General features: G+C 36.7%; 2 protein-coding genes across 2 annotated transcripts; one reads left to right on the forward strand and one right to left on the reverse strand.

The window, feature by feature from the left end:
- Window positions 1–498: 498 nt before the first annotated feature.
- LOC113099923 (probable low-specificity L-threonine aldolase 2) lies at window positions 499–8,434 on the forward strand. Its single transcript, XM_026264838.1, has 7 exons — window positions 499–940; window positions 1,398–1,481; window positions 1,772–1,860; window positions 2,616–2,801; window positions 3,123–3,260; window positions 5,872–6,064; window positions 7,277–8,434. The coding sequence occupies exons 1-7, from the start codon at window positions 694–696 to the stop codon at window positions 7,582–7,584; spliced, it is 1,245 nt and encodes a 414-aa protein (XP_026120623.1). The 5' UTR covers window positions 499–693; the 3' UTR covers window positions 7,585–8,434.
- Window positions 8,435–13,354: 4,920 nt separating this feature from the next.
- On the reverse strand, window positions 13,355–19,713 carry LOC113099925 (transmembrane protein 235-like). Its single transcript, XM_026264840.1, has 4 exons — window positions 19,516–19,713; window positions 18,756–18,812; window positions 18,488–18,625; window positions 13,355–13,714 (listed from the first exon to the last, which is right to left on the reverse strand). Exons 1-4 carry the CDS (start codon window positions 19,685–19,687, stop codon window positions 13,479–13,481), a joined length of 603 nt encoding a protein of 200 aa, XP_026120625.1. The 5' UTR covers window positions 19,688–19,713; the 3' UTR covers window positions 13,355–13,478.
- Between the last annotated feature and the right edge of the window lie 153 nt (window positions 19,714–19,866).

Consider the following 19,866-nt stretch of genomic DNA (forward strand, 5'->3'; position numbering starts at 1 on the left):
CATGGTCCTCACGATTACACAGAGGTGTAAAAAAAAAACATAGATGTAGTACATCACATTAATCTTAAATATGTTCCACACAATTTGCTGACTAAAAGATGTGCTTGTGCTAATAAATGCCACTTTACATTTAATGCAGTGCTATTTTGAGTGTGGATTATGTGGCCAAACACTTTGAGGTAACTGTATGATAAGTATAATATGATGAGCAAAGAAAATATAATATATTACTACAAAACGCAGTTCAGACACGTTCAAAATCACAAAACTAAAGTTTAGTCCTCAATAACTGCTGATAGGGCTAACCCTCCACATATATTATATGTGAGCGCCCACAAGTGGACAAAGTTAATACTTCAGTCAACTTATTAAATAAAGGCATAATTGTGTTTTTTCTTTTTCTTTCTGGCCATCATTCAGTATTGGCCAGGCTACAGCACCAGGATCAATATTACATCTCATACTGTACCATGGAAATGGTTGCCTTCTGTAGGTTTGAAAACCTCGAAAGGTTTTTGTACTTTTGAGAGGATTGCTGTGAACTGATCGATGTCTAAGTGTTCCATTATTCATGTCTGTAAGTTTAAGGCAGGCCGCTTAATCAATGATTATCGAATACAGTAAACCAAAGTTCAGTACAGTCCTGTGAATTGATGCACTGTTACCGTTATATTACCGTGCAAAAGAGAAGACATGAGCTCCAGAACACTAACGACTCCAGCTCGTTTACTCCGCTATTGCTTCCACAAACCTCGTCGTGTTTTTTACGCGGATCCGGTACGACTGTACTATGGGTCCCCGCAGGTGGTCACGGGATCAGCCGTTCGCACCGTGGACCTCCGCAGCGATACCGTCACCAAACCCGGAGCGGCCATGCGTCGAGCAATGGCCGAGGCAGAGGTCGGAGACGATGTGTTCGGAGAAGACCCTACGGTTAATGGTTAGATGTTGAAACACAGTCAGTTGCGTGCTTCTGTAACGTCAGACTCTTATTCTGAAAAATTTAAAGGTTTCAGTGGTGTTCAATTATGATTCCATCTGTTAAAACCATAAAAAATATGCAAGTGTGTGTGTGTCTGGGTGGGAGGGTCAAAGGTTTCCAATAAAATGTGTCCTAAAGGATAATGTTTAAACTTGGACGAATGAGACTGAAAGCAGCTCACCTCATGATATACAAATAAATATTGTATTCTGCTTTGAATACAATAAAATATAAGATCATTTGCTTTATTTATTTATTTTGACAATAAATAATTTTCCATACATAATTTGTTTTTATTCATAGTTCTGCTCACTGTACTATTAAATATATTTTAAACAGTGAGTTTGCATGTTCAGAATTTTTATTATCAAATATGCAATAGTTTACATATGTTCTCCCCCAATTCTTTCTATAGAACTACAGAAAATAGCTGCTGATATGTTTGGCATGGAAGCGGCTTTGTATGTCCCCACTGGAACCATGAGTAACCTGATTGCAGGTGAGATTGCAGGATGGTGCCCAGGGCTATTAATAAAACTGGTTCACAGTTGTCACTTTGAGGTAAATTGGACACATATAATGCTGTTTTCCAGTGTTTCAGCCTGAGAGCTGCTTCTGGCTATTAAAATCTGATATTTCAAAACTGATATTGATTTGCGCTTTAGCTCACAGAAATAGCTCACTATTCTTGGAATTTTGTTCTTGTTAGGGACCAGATGCAGTAACATGGAGCTGTTCTTCCTAACACATATTTTGCCCTCATGTTTCTTTTCTCTTTCTGTGTCTCAGTTATGGTGCACTGCAGAGAGAGGGGGGATGAGATGATAGTAGGGGATCTCTCTCATATGTATGTTTACGAACAGGGAGGAAGTGCACAGGTATGAACAAATGGGGGATGTACAGTATTTGTCTCTGGCATAGGCTTAATTTGTTCTTTGTCTCTCATTTTATTCAATTTATTATTTCCGTAATCTTTTATCAAATAATTTTTTAAGGAAATAATGCATGACAACTACATGACTTATGTAGCACATAAAGGAGTCTGCCAATGTATTCCAAAATATTTCCAGCACAGAATGCTATTAAACACAATGATAATGTGAAGATGTTGAAATTATCAGGATGTTTTAGAAAAAATAATTTGTTTTGAGATGCATGTGAATTTCCATTCCAAAGGTTAGGGTCAGTTAGATTTTTTTAGTAAGATTTTTATTTTGTTTTTGAGTTACCAAGGCATGCTTCATTTGATAAAAAAAAAAAAAAAAAGCAATATTAGAAATATTACAATCATTTAAAATTACGGTTGTCTTTGTTAGTATATTTTAAAATTTCATTTATTCCTGTGATGGTAAAGCTGAATTTGCAGTCCTGATTTGGTGTTCAAGAAAAAAATTGAAACAGAAATATTTAAATATATTTTCCTGTCATTTTAAATCTTAGAAATCTTCATTTCTTACTGTACCAACAAAGTTCAACTGTAAATATACACTACTGCTCAAAAGTTTGTGGTCAGTAAGAGATTATATAAATAAGGGGTTAAGTGAGTTTCTTAAAAAAAAAAAAAATTCCAGATGTGCCCATAGTTGAAGAAACAACAATATACAACATTAAATGTGCTTCTGTTTGTTCATAGCTTGCAGGCGTCCATTCTGCAGCAGTCACTACCCTCAGCGATGGCACCTTTGACCTAGACCAGCTGATCTCCAAGATCCGTCACGGTTACCCTGACCCACACTACCCACGCTCCCGCCTGGTTTGTGTGGAAAACACACACAATATTCAGGGAGGCCGCGTCCTCCCACTCTCCTTCCTGCAAGAGGTTAGATAATGGTTATACATTGGTTCATTAAACGTGTGTATGTGAGAGAATGAGAATATGTTAAGGCAGCCAGACACCTTGTGCTAAACTTTGAACAATGGGACACAATCCCTTCATTTACACTCCCTAGTGATGTTCATCTAGTAAATGAGTGATCAATCAAAGACGGATTTACTCAGCACTCTGATACGAATATGTTTCATGCATTGCCTCAGATTTGACAAATGAAGCACATACACGTTACAATTTTATGTTTAAAGTTACAAAAAATGTAGAAGCCTTAAACATGCGTAACTGTGTGTTTTATTTGTTCGCCCAAAGCTTCGCTCTGTGGCTGATAATTTTGGTTTGACTGTGCATATGGATGGAGCGAGGGTGATGAATGCAGCTGTGGCCCTGGGTGTCCAACCTTCTGCTATAATACAGCACTGCCATTCTGTCAGTGTGTGTCTGTCCAAGGTAAGCACTCACTTTCTCTTAGGGTTCACTTATAATACAGTACTATAATACAATTTTTTTTTATAGCTATTTTATATTTAAATTAAATTAAATTAAATTTATGCATTTAGCAGACGCTTTTATCCAAAGCGACTTACAGTGCATTCAGGCTATCAATTTTTATCATTTGTTCCCGGGGAATCGAACCCCCAACCTTGCGCTTGTGCTCTACCAATTGAGCTACAGGAACACATATTTGAAGCTCATATAGCTACATATTACATTCAGAACAATTATGTTTGATATGAATTTAAATAAAATATTTATAGGACAGATGTTATTTAAACATGTTCAATTTAGTATAGATAAGTATTTAAACATAGATTAATTTAAATAACACAAGTTTTCAAAGGTTTGGGGTCAGTGTTTTTTTAAAGAAATGTATTCAGCAAGCAGGCATTAAACTGACAGTAAAGTTACAAAACTTTTACATAGTTATAAAAGCTGTTCTTCTGAACTTTCTACTTAAGAATCCTGAAAAAATGATTAAGAACAAAATTAGCATGTTAGAATGATTTCTGAAAGATCATGTAACACTGAAGACTGCAAAAAATTCAGCTTAGCTATCACAGGAATAAATTACATTTATTAGAATAGAAAAGAGTTATATTAAGTATTACTAACCTTTGAGTCTTCTTTCAAAAAGAAGCCTGACTCCAAAATTCTTAACAAAAATGTGTGTGTGTTTATTTTGATAATTTTTTGTGAATAGATAGTCTTTATTTCAGCAAAATGTAGGTTGTTTTAATGTAGCTGCCAGCAGGCAAATACAATCTTTATGTGAGAGAAAGGGAGAACATAATTTGAAAATTGAAACTGTATAGTAAATGCAGCAACCCCTAACCTTGAACACAGTAGTGAGATTTTCATAATATGAAAAATGTACTTATTATAAGCTAGCAGTAGTTTTCGTTCTGTAGAAAGTTATTTTCCAGGAAAGTTATTTCAGTCATTTTTAACAAAACAACCCCAGGCAGTGAGAAACAGAATCTGTAGTCTTCCACCAAAAGCAGGAGAAATCAGTTTAAGTGAGAGGCATTGAAAATGACCTTGTAAAGTCAGTGCTCCTATGCTTTATAACCTGAAGGTGTCTCACACATCCAGATGATCAAGTCTTATTTTCGATATTTTAGTCTTATCGCATCATCAAAGATTGATGGTACTTTCCTCTGATAACACACCTCTAATCAGATTGTATCGTCTAGGATTTGAAAATATCCTCCTCATTACTTCCCACAGAATGAACTCAACATCACAGCTCAGATCATCACATACACACAAAGTCGATTGAAGAGACCCTGAAGTAAAACCTAATGATTCTCCACTCTCAGAAAAATCCTTGGAGTAGATGTCAAGAAACGTATTTGCATTTTAATTACAGAACTAGTTTGCATCTAGCTGGAAGACGGCTACTCTCTGTCACTGATTTTCCTCTTTTCTCGCTGAAAGACATAAAATGTAATTTAGGCTTATAGATAAAGACCACTGTTTTGAATATCAAATGACTTCTGCCTGTCCTGACTACAGACGTTCAAGGAAAAAGCAACCATCATAATTCCAGGTGTCCTTTATAAACGTTGCTCATATGCTCATATACTAAAGCAGCTGTTTGATTATACTTGATGCATTAGTACTTCAGTGAATATAGTTGAATGATTTGTAGGTTGTCATTAATGCTGTGTAGTATACATTATACTTTATTCATAAATGCAAATATGACGAAGATATTTTAGGGGTGTTCATATCCCTTGGGAAAGGAAAATATATTTACCAATATATTTCTTAAAATATATTGTGATATATTGTAATATATTATTTTCCCTTTTTATTTTCTAATATTTTATATATTTGAATACATTTAATAATATATTGATGATACATATATTATATAATATATAGCAAAATATACAAATGATTGGCACTTTCAATATAAATATATATAAGAATATATTCCTAATATATAACATTATATTTTCCAATATACTGCAATATATTTTAGTTTCATAAGGGATGGGAAAGGTTTTATTTAACATGGAGTAGGTTGCCTTATAGGCGCTAAGATGTTAAGGTCACATGACCAACCCAATGTTACTTATTTGAAAAAGTGCCAGTTTAAGTTTAAAGTTCATACAGAGGGTGGAAAATGATCATGAAAAACTAAATGGACTGTTTTTGTCACATAAATAAACTTTAAAAAGCAGCCTTATCAGCTAACTGAGATATTAAAACTGAATTAAACGAAATGGAATTATAAAAAAAAACCTAAAGAGAGAGAAAAGCACATAAAACAATTACTAAAACTTTAAGACAAATTAAATCAATTTAAAATATACTAATAAATATTGTAATAGTATATAAAATATACTAAATAACACTGGTTCAGGGAGGAAAATAACATTTTAACACTGTCATGATCCTTTTAGGTGAATTTAACAGAAAAAGATTCTATACAATAGTTCTATACAATAATCATATCTGAACTGTGCTGTACTAAATGTGTTCTTTTATAGATACTATTTTGTTTTGTCTAAGTGAAGAGCTGTAAAATCTGATCTGATTTGCTCTTTGGCAGGGACTCGGGGCACCTGTGGGCACCATGTTAGGTGGGTCAAAAGATTTCATACAGAGAGCCGTTCGTGCCCGCAAGGCACTTGGCGGCGGAATGCGCCAGTCGGGTGTCTTGGCAGCAGCTGGTAAGATTGCCCTGTCAGACATGATTGGCAGACTGGAGGAGGACCACAGGAATGCCAAAAGCTTTGCCCAAGGTGATAGAACCCTATAGATTTCCTTCAACCCTCCGCACAATGCTGCAAGCACTGTAGGCTTATTGCATTAGTTAGCCTGTGCTTGACTAAGACTTTTTCTTAGACCATTATGATTATAAATTAATTAAAGGAATTATTAAGCTTGTAAAATACTCTTATATGCAGTAGCTAGAATTAGATAGCCCCTTCGTTAGTTACCACCACTGTTTTGTTAATCATCTACAGTAGTTATGCTCATTAATAAACCTGTATGACTGAATGTAGACCCCACCCAGTCACTGTATTCATCCCTTAAAACTAATCTTTGTTAAAGAAAACAAGGTATTAAAAAAAACTCATTAAATAATTTCTAAATGCCTTAAAATTGCTTTAATGTAGCTCTACATCCTATACATGCACCATGAATATGCAAATTAGTCCTCACCTCCACTCAGTCACAACAGCTCAGACTCCCTGCTCCTTCATGACAGAGAAAGCAGATTTCTGTTAATCTGTTTTAAAGGGCTATTTTAGTTTAGGACTAGGCTTAATCTCTGTCTGGGAAACCGCCCTTAAGTGTATTAAAAGCTGTATAAAAACCTGATTTTTTACCACAGTGTTCTTTAAGAAATCAGAAACTAAAAGCATAACAAAAGAAAGCACAAGTCTGTAAGAAATCAATCTGTTTAAATAAATACATCCAATGGAACAGTTCACTCAAAAATAAAGGTCATTATTTTAGTCACCCTCGTGTTCTTAGGAACCAATTTAAAATTCTTCCTTTTAGGGTAGACAAAGGGTGATTATTATTTTATTTTTTTTATTTTTTTTGCACTTTTCAATTTCATACAGAGACTTTAAAGCTCCAAAGGGCCAAAAAAAAAAAAAAACATTGTTTTAATGATTCTGTTGACAAATTCAGTCCTCGAGTTCAATTCACTCACTCAAAAAAATGCAGCAGTTATCTGTCCATTGGACTGAAATTATTTCTTTCACACAAGCAATTTTATGACTCCAGAAGACTGGGAATATAATGTACCAGTCTTATGGACTACAGTTGTGATACTTTTATAGTGCTGTTGAAGCTTCAGTCTCTGTTCATTTTATTGAAAGTAGCTATTTAAAAGATGTGGAAAAAAAAAAGTGAATATTTAAAATCTAATTTAAAAATTTTAATATCAAAAGTTCTATTACAAGAGTTTGATGTAATGTCTTTCTTCTTTTCTCTTGTAGCGTTGTTACAGTGTGACCCTCCTATGTACCAGGTGGATCTGACCACTGTGGAAAGCAACATTTTGAGGTTCCATCTGCGGGACGCTGACATGAGCCCAGCCGAGTTCTGCGAGCGGATGGCAGGCGTAGATGAAGAAGAGGTGAAGGCTCTGGGCCAGGGGGTCCAGGTTCTGATGTTCCCCCATGTTGGGGGAACAGTCAGGGCCGTGTGGCATCTGGGCATCAGCGAGGAAGACACTCAGCTGGCTATACAGAAGGCTCATTTTGTGGCCCACCAGCACAAGCTCAAGTCTACCAGGGCAGCATGAGAAGAGCCCTTGACCAATCAGAGATGTCCTTACACCAGTTTTTCGGTGTCAGGGACCATTTAAAAGCTGTAAAACTGTACAATGAAGCATAATTATATTAACTAATTTGCACTCCAGTTGGACAGCCAAGACTTACCCACTTAATTTAGTGGTAAGAGGTATAGTACGCCTACTTGGTGTGTGTATATACTGTACACACACTATCACACACACACTTAATGGTTACTCACAATAAACTATTGTCACTGACATTTGAATCTTGTTTAAATGCATACTTTAAGCAGCAGAAGCGGTTTAAGCCTTTTTAAAAGACACATTATGGCTAGTTTTTATTGTTTTATAATTGAGTGTTATATAAGAGTTCCCCATAAGGAAAAGACATAGTCGTGTAGAGACAGATCGTCATGACAACTAAGCAGAGATTAACTGCAGTGGATATCAGGGGCTCAGGACCACGGTCTAGTTTTGGTTGAGAACACCGATAACTTTATTGCTATAGCATGCAGGAGAAACGAATTGACTGAATTTACAGTATTTTTTAATTACATATCCTTAAACTGGTTTTAGGCATATCATTTATTCTGTTGATTATTTTCTGTCTTTAAAGACCAATTAACAGCCCTTGAAATTTACAGTTAAGACAAGGTAGACAGTGTTATGGCTGACAAGCCAAGAGCTTTGTTTTGCCTTCCAAAAAAAAAAAAAAAAAGTACATAATTTACAGAATCTTGTACACAGCGTCGATATGAGTGTGGGTGATTCTTACAAAACCTGCTTTTCATATTCTCACTGTAATGCAAAACAGATTCTCATTCTTAATTCTCACATTAAAATGGTATTTTATACATCATGGATGTAGTTGTACTGCCTTCAATTGATGCAAATTAAAATTTATTTGAAAGTGTTGTTTTGAAAAATAAAAAGTAAACAATTACTGTGCAGTTAGAGATTTGTCAATAATGGAAATAGTGATATTGATATTGGCCTGTTTGCATTAATCTGTACCTATACCACCAACAAAGCCATTTTAGGATTTTTGGAGTGTGAAGTCCTTAATCGTGCACATGAAATCAAACTATAGTATGAAAAAATTTAGAAATATTTAAACTTACATAGTATCTCATTTGGAATTAATTAATAGTTTTAATGGTTTCTTTAATAAAGAAAAATGTGTGCTGCGTGTGGTTGTATGAATACCCCTATTCAAATCATGTCCTGGAGGGCTAAACTAAGAGTTTAGCTCCAACCCTGATCAAACTCACCTACCTGTGATTTTCTAATAATCCTGAAGACACTGATTAGCATGCTCAGGTGTGATTGATCAGGGTTGGAGCTAAACTCTGCTGCGCATTGGCCCTCCAGGACAAGATTTGAATAACCCTGCCCTAGAATCAATAGGCACACAGACAGATGCATACACTCACCTAAAGGATTATTAGGAACACCACACTAATACTGTGTTTGACCCCCTTTCGCCTTCAGAACTGCCTTAATGCTACGTGGCATTGATTCAACAAGGTGCTGAAAGCATTCTTTAGAGATGTTGGCCCATATTGATAGGATAGCATCTTGCAGTTGATGGAAATTTGTGGGATGCGCATCCAGGGCACGAAGCTCCCGTTCCACCACATCCCAAAGATGCTCTACTGGGTTGAGATCTGGTGACTGTGGGGTTATTTTAGTACAGTGAACTCATTGTCATGTTCAAGAAACCAATTTGAAATGATTTGAGCTGTGTGACATGGTGCATTATCCTGCTGGAAGTAGCCATCAGAGGATGGGTACATGGTGGTCATAAAGGGATGGACATGGTCAGAAGCAATGCTCAGGTAGGCTGTGGCATTTAAACGATGCCCAATTGGCACCACTAAGGGGCCTAAAGTGTGCCAATAAAACATCCCCCACACCATTACACCACCACCACCAGCCTGCACAGTGGTAACAAGGCATGATGGATCCATGTTCTCATTCTGTTTACGTCAAATTCTGACTCAAAAAAAAATAAAATAGGGATGGCAACAAAGCACAATTTATAGTTTGTGATTAATTCAACAACAACAAGAAAAAAAAAACATTTTCATTTGGGATGCAGCATTTGGATTTTTTTTCAGTTTTTAGACCAGCCTTGTGTTTAAATGAAATGGCTGTAATGTACAGAAATAATAAGGCAAATGAACAATAATCAATTTCATTTTGGAAAGAAGCATCAAGACCAATATTTTGCTTGAATCAAAACAAGGCTATCTCATTCTGCTTTCCTTCCACACCTGAAAATGAAGTGGAACGATTCTGATTTCTTGCCTCCACCAGAGCTTTGTCACCCTCTGAAAGTGTTAAAGCAGACCCCTTACATTTATGGCTACTGTAAGCCTGAAAAAATTAAACCCACCAGAGCACTCATTTAAGACAATACATTCTTTATGATTCATAAACTCAGCTAAGTGTGCCAAAAGCACCTTGAGTCACTACAGTGAGTCACATTTCTTCTTCTGTTGTTGATTTGTTAAAGCTGTGTCCTAAAGTAAAAAAAAAAAAAAATAATAAAAATAAATAATTTACATACAGGCAATTCAGTTAAGCTTTAATCTTGATGAATATCTAAAGGCATAATGTTCCTCACTGTTGCCGTAAACCAAAATCAGATTGATATAAAAATTGTAATAAAGTTTAAAAAAAATTTTTTAAACAACTAGAGTAAATTCAATCCCTGAAAGCAGTAACAACATGACATCAACTACGAATCATGTTAAAGTGTAAAGCATTCAAACATACATTTAAATGGGAAGATTTTATTAAAAGCAAAACATTGTTTACGAGAACAGTATTTTAAGAACAACAGCATTCAAAAACATTCAGCTTCTCAGGGATTGTGAGATGTCTCTATATTGGTATTCCAAATAAAATTTGCTTGTACAGGTAAAATGGATAGAAATGTGACGACAAATAACTATCATTTGATATGATCCATCTTAGCACATATTTTCTAAATGGACTTATCTGCTGATCAAAGTAAAAAAAAAAAAAAAAAAATTCACAGCACACAAATGAAAAGTGAAGTTTCTGAAGCTTCTGAGTATAAAACATCAAATATACAGTGGTATCAAATATACAGTGGTTATAGAAAAGTATCATCCCCCTTTAAAATAAACACAGCTTGTTGCTTTGCAGGCCGAAATAAAGATGTTTTATCCAGCTGTATTTACTCAACTTATAACATCCAAGTGAAAGACATAACACCAACATGGAAAAATCTGGAAACAACAAAAAAGTCACTGAGTTGGAAAAAGGATCACCCTCCTGCCGAAAATTACTTGTAAGATCAATCAGGTGTAGCTAATCACTTTCTCAATGGCACACAAAAGGTGTTTCTCAATGTCAAGGAAGGATCCTCGGAAGCCAGTATTTCGAGGATGCTACGTCATCGACATCCGAAGAATATTCGAAGAATATGCCATACACAGGAAAGGATGCATATGTGTATCCTTCGCGCTCTCAAATCACCCACAATCCTATGCCTAATCCAATCCTAATCCTTTGCTATCTAACATAAGTTCAAAAATAAAAAAATGTTGAACATTAACGTAGTCGGAGCGTTAACGGTTTTTATTTACGTTACCAAACATTTGTTATAACTGTAGTAAATTTAAGTAAAGTTTGACGTTTAAATGCCAGTACAAATTACTACCGTATTGATATAGTAAATTATACAAATACAAATGGTTTACTGAACCGGACCTGTCATTTAACAATTGGTTGCGTCAACGGCATTTATTTTATAAATAACTAGTTAAGTTGTCCAAAGTAATTTAATGATACCATTCACAGCGTTATTCAAATGGACCTTTTCACTGACGTAATGACGCAATTATGTGCACTTGCTAGCCTGTTCCATTTACGTGTTCTCCGTATGCTAAAGAGGACTCTCACCTAGCCTCTGAAGGAAGTGACTTGGAAGGATCAGTCCTACCAAGGAAGTATCCTTGACATTGAGAAACGCCTAAAGCTTTTGACTTTCAACTGTGATCAGCGGTGGTCATTTTGATTAGCTTAGCATGAAAAGAGCTTTCCTGGAGCATTTCAGTCCTTGGTAGTGCAAATGAAGCAAACAATCAACTATGGGTAGTAAGACACTGTCAAAAGATCTCCGGGATAAAGTTGTGGACAGGCATATTTCAATTTTTTTTAAAGGCTTTATTAATTCCTAGAAGCACAGTCAAGTCTATTAAGAAGTGGAAGGTATTTGGTACAACATAGACCCTCCCTGGATCAGGACGTCACTCCAAACTGAATGAAAGAGCTCGGAGGAAACTGGTTAGAGAGTTGCAGGAATTTATGACAAAGAGTGGACATTGTGTGCATGTGACAACAACATCACAAATTCTCCACAAATGTGGCATTATGGGAGGGTTGTAAGAAAAAAGCCACTCCTCAGGTCAGGCCACATGCAGTCACGACTGAGCTTTGCCAAAATGCAACTTGAAGATTCTGAGGCAGATGACACAAACATTTTTTTATTTGGCCTCAACACCAAACAATATATCTGGCAGAAATCCAATACAGCTCATCTTCGAAATAACAGCATTCCTACAGTAAAGCATGGAGGTGGTAATGTCCTGTTATGGGGTGTTTCTCTGCAGCAGGGACTGGAGGACTGGAGCAGGATAGAAGGGAAAATGTATGGGGAAAAATACAGTCAAATTCTTGAGGAAAATCTGCTGTCCTCTGTCCAACATGACAATGACCCAAAGCACACAGCAAACCTGAGCACACACAGTGGTTGAAGGAGAAAAAGGTGAATGTCCTTGCATGGCCCAGTCAGAGCCCAGACTTAAACTCCACTGAAAAACTGTAGTCCACTAACGTTCACCATCAAATTTAACTGAACTTGAGCAGTTCTGCAAAGAAGAGTGGGCAAATATGCCTTTCAAAAAAGGCTGACACAAGGGGATGATCCTTTTTCCAAATCAGTCATCTTTTTTTTTCGGGGGGGTTTTCTGACACGTTGGTGTTATATCTGTCCCGTGGTTGTTAAAAATAGCACTGAGTAAATACAGTTGGATAAAACAAAACTGTCCGTCTTCATTTCAGGCTACAAAGCAACAAAATATGATTATTTTAAAGGGGGATTTATTTTAAAGGATTCTTTTCCACACCCACTGTAAAGCAAATCAAATTGCAGAATTAAAAATAATTTCTTTCAGAAATATCCTTTATTTCTTTTTCATAAACTACACATATTTAATGACAATAGATGGCTGAAAAAATATACAGTTACGCTTCCTGTTACATGCTCTGTTCATAATGTAAAATCAAGGATAATGACAGCAAGAGAAAAACAGAAACACAAATACTGGCAAGCAGGAGCCCAGCAAAGAAGAAAATAACATTACAGAAACACTAACAAATGAAACTCACTAGCAATTACAGTAGCTATTTTCAACAAAAGAAGAGCCAGACAGTTGGCCTTTTTTTTTTTTTTTTTTTTTTTTTTTTTTTTTTACATATTTTACATAACAGAGTTATACTATATTGCAAAGTGCAATTTGGTTGTCCAGCTCTGCACTACTCATCAAGTAATGTTTCTCGTGATCTTAAGCGTGTAAAATTATTTTTGAATACAAAACATGCTTTTGTATGAATATCTTTACAACAAATTTTTTTTCCCATTTCAATTTACTTCCATTTGTGTTATTTTATGGTTTTGATGACTTTACTATTATTCTAAAATGTGGAAAACAATCATAATGGAAATTAATAGATGTGTCAAAACTTTGGACCAATAATGTTCATCTGCATTTTTGCTAACAATGTAAGCAAAGAGGAGACCTTACCTTTACAAATACTGACTACCTTGCCTGAAATGGAAATGTATGGTTCAAGCAGGTGGCGAGTCTCTATATGGGAGCAACAGACTCCTCATACTGGGTTAAGGGCACCAGCCTGACAGCCAGCAGTAGGAGAAGACCAGTGATCACCTCCAGAATAAAGGAGATCCAGGCCATGCCCATAGACCAGCCGAATGATGTGTGCACTTGAGCCATTTGCTCATGGCCCATCCGCCTTTCAGTTTCTTCCAGAGCCTTCTGAGAGTACCTGATGTACAGACTCACCCCAGAGAGAGTGAGAAGACCTGAGAAAACACATGCACAAGCACACATGAATGCACACAGACAAATAAAACCAATTAAGCATCCTTTATCTTTACACCTTGTCGTTCTCACTCTGTGGTGTACAGTAGAAAAAAAAACAGTTACATATTTAGATGTGGGCTAAAAATTGCAATTAGTCTTAAATCAGCAGATCTTAAAATTTAGTCGCTTTATTATGTTTATCAATTTCTTTTAATCAATGACAAGTACTTGAATGAACATTTGATGTGGGTGGGCTGTGGTGGTTTTAATGTCTTCAATGCCACAATCATATCAATAACACTTAACAATAAGGGTGCATATATAATCATGTACAAATGCCTAAATTAATGCTTAATTCATCATATACTAATGGTGTTAACTAATCACAAACTAGTGAAGAGCTATCCTTAACTATAACTGCAGTCATATGGATTCAGGCATGAATACTGACAGCCTTAACTACATGTAAGTACATGCTTGATAGTTAATGCATTAATTAACATTTAAACTAACATGGTAAACTAAATCAAACAGCCTCTTTAAGAAGGAATGAGAAATGCTCTGACCTTGAAATGAATTGAAATACAAATATTATTAAATGCCGCTTAGGTGCCACCCAAGATGTTGATGAGTTTGCTTCTACATTGGAACAGATATAGAGAAATTTAGCATTACAGCACTTCTTTACCAGCGGATCCTTTGCATTGAATGGGTTCTGTCAAAATGAGAGTCTAAACAGCTGATAAAAACATCCCAATGATCCACAAGTAATCCACATGACTCTAGTCCATCAATTAAAGTCTTGTGAAAAGCTGTGTGTTGGTAAGAATCAAATCCATCAAGCGATTTTAACTTCAAACAATTACTTCTAAAATATGAGTCCTCATTCCACAATATTGCTTTTTCCAGTGAAAAAGTATAATCTCGGCTGAATCAGGTGAGAAATATACACAGATCAAGCCCTGTGTACAAGTGATAAGACAATTCTAAACAAATAAGTAGGTAGATTTTGATGTGAGAGGTCAACAGGGGATGGACGTTTTCACTGTAGAAAGTGTAATTACAGATTATGGTACTTTGGCCAGCAGTGATGGTTTAATGTAAAAATTCCTTGATCCATTTGTTCATTACGAACATGCAGTTTTTTGCTTTACAAAACACTAATTCATTAATTGACTGCACAGGATCCATTGGTGAGCAATATTTAATGCTAAATTTATCCAAATCTGTTTTGATGAAGCAATAAACTCGTTTACATCTTGGATTGCTTGACGGTGACTTCAGGTCTTAAACAGTAAGCTTTTGCTTCAGTTGTAAACGCCTGTAAAAATTTTTGCAACTGTTCAAAATTGCCTGCATCCAGTGATCTTATTCCCATTTTTTTAATCTCATATTTTACTGCTAAACCTCCTAACTTGATGTTTGCAATATCTAAGGGATTTATTTTAATAAGCCCATATTTTAAGATGCCAGAAATGATTTGACTTTTTCAGTAATCAACTGAACCAGACCTGAATACAAAAACATTCTCCTTCCAGACGCACAGAGCTTGTCTCCCTAAACACTGCTCAGCGCAGAGAGCCATTAACACACAAGACTATAGCATCCGCTCTCAGAATTAAGAGAAGCATTAGCATCAGCGATTTAAACAGGAAGGAAGTTAAACTACAGGGTAGTAGTTTGTAGCTTCCTGTGGCCCCCTGGTGCGTCTGATGATTCCAAGACGTGAGACATTATTACCAAATCTTCATTAAAACAGAATGAGCTGATGTGGATAAACAGCAGCAGTTTAAAATCACTGACAAAATGAGAATGGATTTCCACATCAGCCATAATATGCACATAAAATTAAGAGCCAATAAACAGAGAGTGTAACACAGTTTTTAATTAGTATGGCCGAGAATCTAGACAGGAACAAACTGACTTGTTTCTGATCTTACATTTGCCGGTTCATTTAGAACAAACAGTCTGTACAATCCAGGAACTACGGATTATTTTTATACAGCACTGTGTGTATGTATAACAAATCACAGCCTGATTTTCCTTAAAGGAACAGTTCACCAAAAAATGAACATTTGCTGAAAATGTACTTCATTGAAACAGATTTGGAGGATTTTAGCAAGACATCACTTACTCAGTGGATCCTCTGCAATGAATGGTACAGCATCAAGATGGCAGTTCAAACATTTAACGATCATCATCCTCTGAAGTGAAACACTGCATGTTTCTTATAAATATATCTTAAAGGCGGGGTGAAATGCTATTTCATGCATACTGAGTTTTTTACACTGTTAAAGAGTTGGATTCCCATGCTAAACATGGACAAAGTTTCAAAAATTAAGTTGTACGTTTGAAGGAGTATTTCTGTTCCAAAAATACTCCTTCCGTTTTGTCACAAGTTTCGGAAAGTTTTTATCGAGTATGGGTCTGTGTGACGTTAGATGGAGCGGAATTTCCTTATATGAGTCCTAAGGGCACGTCTGCCGGAAGAGCGCGCGCTCCCTTATAGCAGAGCACTGAGAGCACAACAGACATTCACTGATCAGAGCGAGAGACCGAATTGTCACAAAAGAAGTGTGTTTTTGGTTGCGAGGGCAAGACAACCCTGCACAGATTACCAAAAAAAAAAAAAAAACATCAAGGGACCAGTGGCCGGAGTTTATTTTTACAGAGCATGGACGGAGTTGTGCAAGTGTTTGTGTTTGTTCCCCTGCGTTTCGAAGATGCTTGTTTTACAAACAAGGCCCAGTTTGACGCCGGATTTGCGTATCGTTTATTTCTTAAGGATAATGCAGTCCCAACGAAAAAGGGTCACGATCGTGTGTTGGAACCGCAGGCGGTGAGTAAAACTGCTTCAAATATCTCTGTGTTGTTAACTTAGCTATCGGCGCGTAAGCACATCAAGTAAACCTCTTGTACACCTTTAAAGAAAGAAAAAAAAGACGACATAAAGTGGAACTTAGTCATTTTCCAAAACCGCTAAGTGTAACGGAGGCCAGCGAGTAGTGCTGTGCAGGTAAACCTCCCCGATCTCAAGAGACGCACTAGCAACAGACGCTAGTGGCTGTAGCCATTTAGCCTTCTTGTTAGAGGAGACCCGGGTTCGAGCCCCGCTCGGAGCGAGTGCGAGGAGCGTCAGAAAGGACCCGGGAGAGAGGGGTTACTCTCGTTCAGTTTCAGCCTCGGGATCTGATTCTGGATCATAAATAAACGGCTGAATCTGACTGTTAGCCATGGTTTGTTTTGGTTGGTTTTGTCCTCATGGTGTCACAGCTTCCAAATGCTTTCAACGCAAAAGCCTACTCGCGCTCGTGATTCTTTAGCTCCGCCCACACATCACGCCTCCAGTAGCTCGTGTTTTTCCGAAAAAAATTGGCACAGACTATTTTTCTCTTATAAATATAATAAAACTAAAGACTTTTTGGAGATATGAAGGATGCAGTACTACTCTATAGGTACTCAAGATTAACAGGAGATTGAGTGAAAATGAGCATTTCACCCCCCCTTTAAATGATGAATTCATTACAAACAAACAGCTTTTCACTTCACCAGACGATAATTGTTGAAATGAAGTCATGTGGAAGTTTGTGGATTATTGTGACGTTTAAATCAGCTGTTTGGACTCTCTTTGACAACACCCATTCACTGCAGAGGATCCGCTGGTAAAGTGATTAAGCAAGAGCTAAATTTCCCAATATCTGTCTTATGAAGAAACCAACTCATCTACATCTTGGATGGCCTGCGTGTAAGTTAATTTTGAGCAGATTTTCATTTTTCGATGAACTGTTACTTTAAAAGCATCATCGTATGAGAGAAAGCAGTCCATGTGGACCAAACTTGCATTTTTGTTATTTTGCTATACATTCTTGTAAACAATCCAACAAATAAAGACAATGTAAGTAACAAGACTGATGCCAAAATATTCCAAGCTTCACTGTGTTAAACACTTGCCATGCGGTCCTTATTTCCACGGTGATAAATGATTCAGTTCAAACATTTAACAATCAACATCCTCTGAAGTGCTGGGTTCATTGGCTGGCTCTTTTAAAGAAACCTTTATTCAAGTCATATGTCTTCAGGCTACATAGTGAGTTGACACTCTCAAGATACAGGCTTTGAAATGCTGTTTGGTGTCAGGCTAAAGCCAGCAATGTCTCAACAATGAGTGTATGTTCAAAGACCAAAGCAAAATTGCCTGTGATACTTAAGTTGCTTTGGGATTTCTTACAGGGGTCTCATGAAATGAACTCTGGTTGTATTCAGCATGGATTATTAGTTTACTTTATTTTACTTTGCTCATGCATGCATTCAATGAAGAACAAAAGCAATAATATTTGAATGAGAGACTGATGCATGATCAGAGTTACTGTGGGCTCTATCATTCCTTACATAAATCTACCCAGATATTATTCTTTCTCTTTCACCTTAAGATTGCCCATTTCAATCATAGAAATATCTGGGGGAATGTTCTCTATTATCCTATCAATTTCATGAGAGGAAACGATAAACTGCAATAACTTCAGTCCCATAAGACTCTGACATTACAATAATTCTAGGTGAGTAATGCCTTCAGCCTTCCGGTTTCTGAATGACATTCAAAGAACTGCAGAGCCAACTGTATGAACTTGAACTTTGTGTATCTATGTTGTACCCCATGAGTCTGCAGACACAAGTTTATTTTGCATGAGATTGTTTTTGCAAGCAGTATACAAACGGAGTACCTTTAAGTTTACAAAAGTAGAGGCTTTCTGAGTTCAATGGGTAAGACTTACTGCACAGGAGGAAATATGAAGCGGATCCGATCAGGAGTGTCCGGCTTCTTGCTAGGGAACTGACGAGGCCACAAATACCTCCAAACACCAGCATCACCAGACTCAAGGGCAGTAAGATGGCAATCACGCTATGCATGACTGAATGAGGTAAATTAGATCTGTTAAGCCACTCAGAAATTATATTTAATGACACAGCACTGCAGTACAATAAGCAGTTTTTAGAGGGAGTTAAAGTTATTGTGTTTATGAAAAGGTTTTACAAGCTTACTTTCCATCTGCCTCTCTGATTCTGAATATCCAGTGTCCTCCGTATGACTTTGGACATCTACAGTCAGAAAAACACAAAGCAAATCAACAGGGTGCAAAATATGGCTGCCCTTGTAAGGCTCGAACCTTATTAATACAGACTGTTTAACAGCGTTTTCAAACGTTTCAGTGCCCACAACAGTAAGACCAAAAAAAAAAAAAAAAGAAAAAAAAGGAAAATTCTACATAACGCTACATTTCTGCGTAGAATGAACAGAATTAGATTTTACTTTAGGAGGTAACCATAGCAACAGCTGCTCTATCGCTGACTATAACATCTTATATAGACAAAAATTACACATTACAACATAACTGATTAGCTAGCGTTTGGTTGCTGAAACTGAAAAAGAAAGAAGAAAAAAGTGTTTCAGAGAGTTGAGAAGACGCTAAAAGACATTTTGAAGACGAATCTTCAATGCGCCAAGAAAGTTACAGAAATTAAGACATGGACACTAATTATTATAATTTTTTTAATGCTCAGTTTTAAACTAATTATTGGGCTAGATGTTGTATGGTGGGTGCAGTCTCTATTAAATTATTTATTTTTATACAACTATTCAAGGTAAAGTCCTGGAAATCCATTGGTCAAATGAACTGCACCACAAGTTAAAGCCCAAGATATTACAAAACGAACCAATTCAAAATAATAACAATCTGACTATGATCAAAGGCAACAGCTCCACACGGTGAAAACATGAGAATGAAAATGAAGGTCGACATACCATCTGTCACTCCCCAAAGTCCAGAGTTGATGCGCGCGGGGTCAGTGTGGTTCGCGCGCTTGTCCTCGATGATGTACCAGTATTCCGTTCCAATGGCGAGCGCTAAAGAGCTGAAACTGAGAACACCCGTTAAACCACCGCTGATGACCACGAAACCGTATGTAATTTTCATGTCGGTCAGAATATATGCGATTCCGATTCAGGACAAGCCAAAAACTACGCTGAAACTACCATTTGTCTATGAGACGCGATCAGATTCCTAACTTGTGTTCCAGGAGCTCATGGAATAAATCTCACGCGCTGCCCAACAGCTGGAATAAGTGATGTTGATTGTCCATGCAAGATGCCAAA

This window comes from Carassius auratus, unplaced genomic scaffold (genome assembly GCF_003368295.1).
Source record: "Carassius auratus strain Wakin unplaced genomic scaffold, ASM336829v1 scaf_tig00217086, whole genome shotgun sequence".
Lineage (NCBI taxonomy): Eukaryota > Metazoa > Chordata > Actinopteri > Cypriniformes > Cyprinidae > Carassius > Carassius auratus.

Bases quoted from the DNA above. Each gene is read 5' to 3' on its own strand.
- LOC113099923 (XM_026264838.1), top strand. From the start codon at position 694: ATGAGCTCCAGAACACTAACGACTCCAGCTCGTTTACTCCGCTATTGC. The intron at 1,482-1,771 runs GTGAGATTGCAG...TCTGTGTCTCAG, and splicing joins CATGAGTAACCTGATTGCAG to TTATGGTGCACTGCAGAGAG. The intron at 3,261-5,871 runs GTAAGCACTCAC...GCTCTTTGGCAG, and splicing joins TCAGTGTGTGTCTGTCCAAG to GGACTCGGGGCACCTGTGGG.
- LOC113099925 (XM_026264840.1), bottom strand. From the start codon at position 19,687: ATGAAAATTACATACGGTTTCGTGGTCATCAGCGGTGGTTTAACGGGT. The intron at 18,813-19,515 runs GTATGTCGACCT...TTCTGACTGTAG, and splicing joins ACTTTGGGGAGTGACAGATG to ATGTCCAAAGTCATACGGAG. The intron at 13,715-18,487 runs GTAAGTCTTACC...GTGTTTTCTCAG, and splicing joins TTCATATTTCCTCCTGTGCA to GTCTTCTCACTCTCTCTGGG.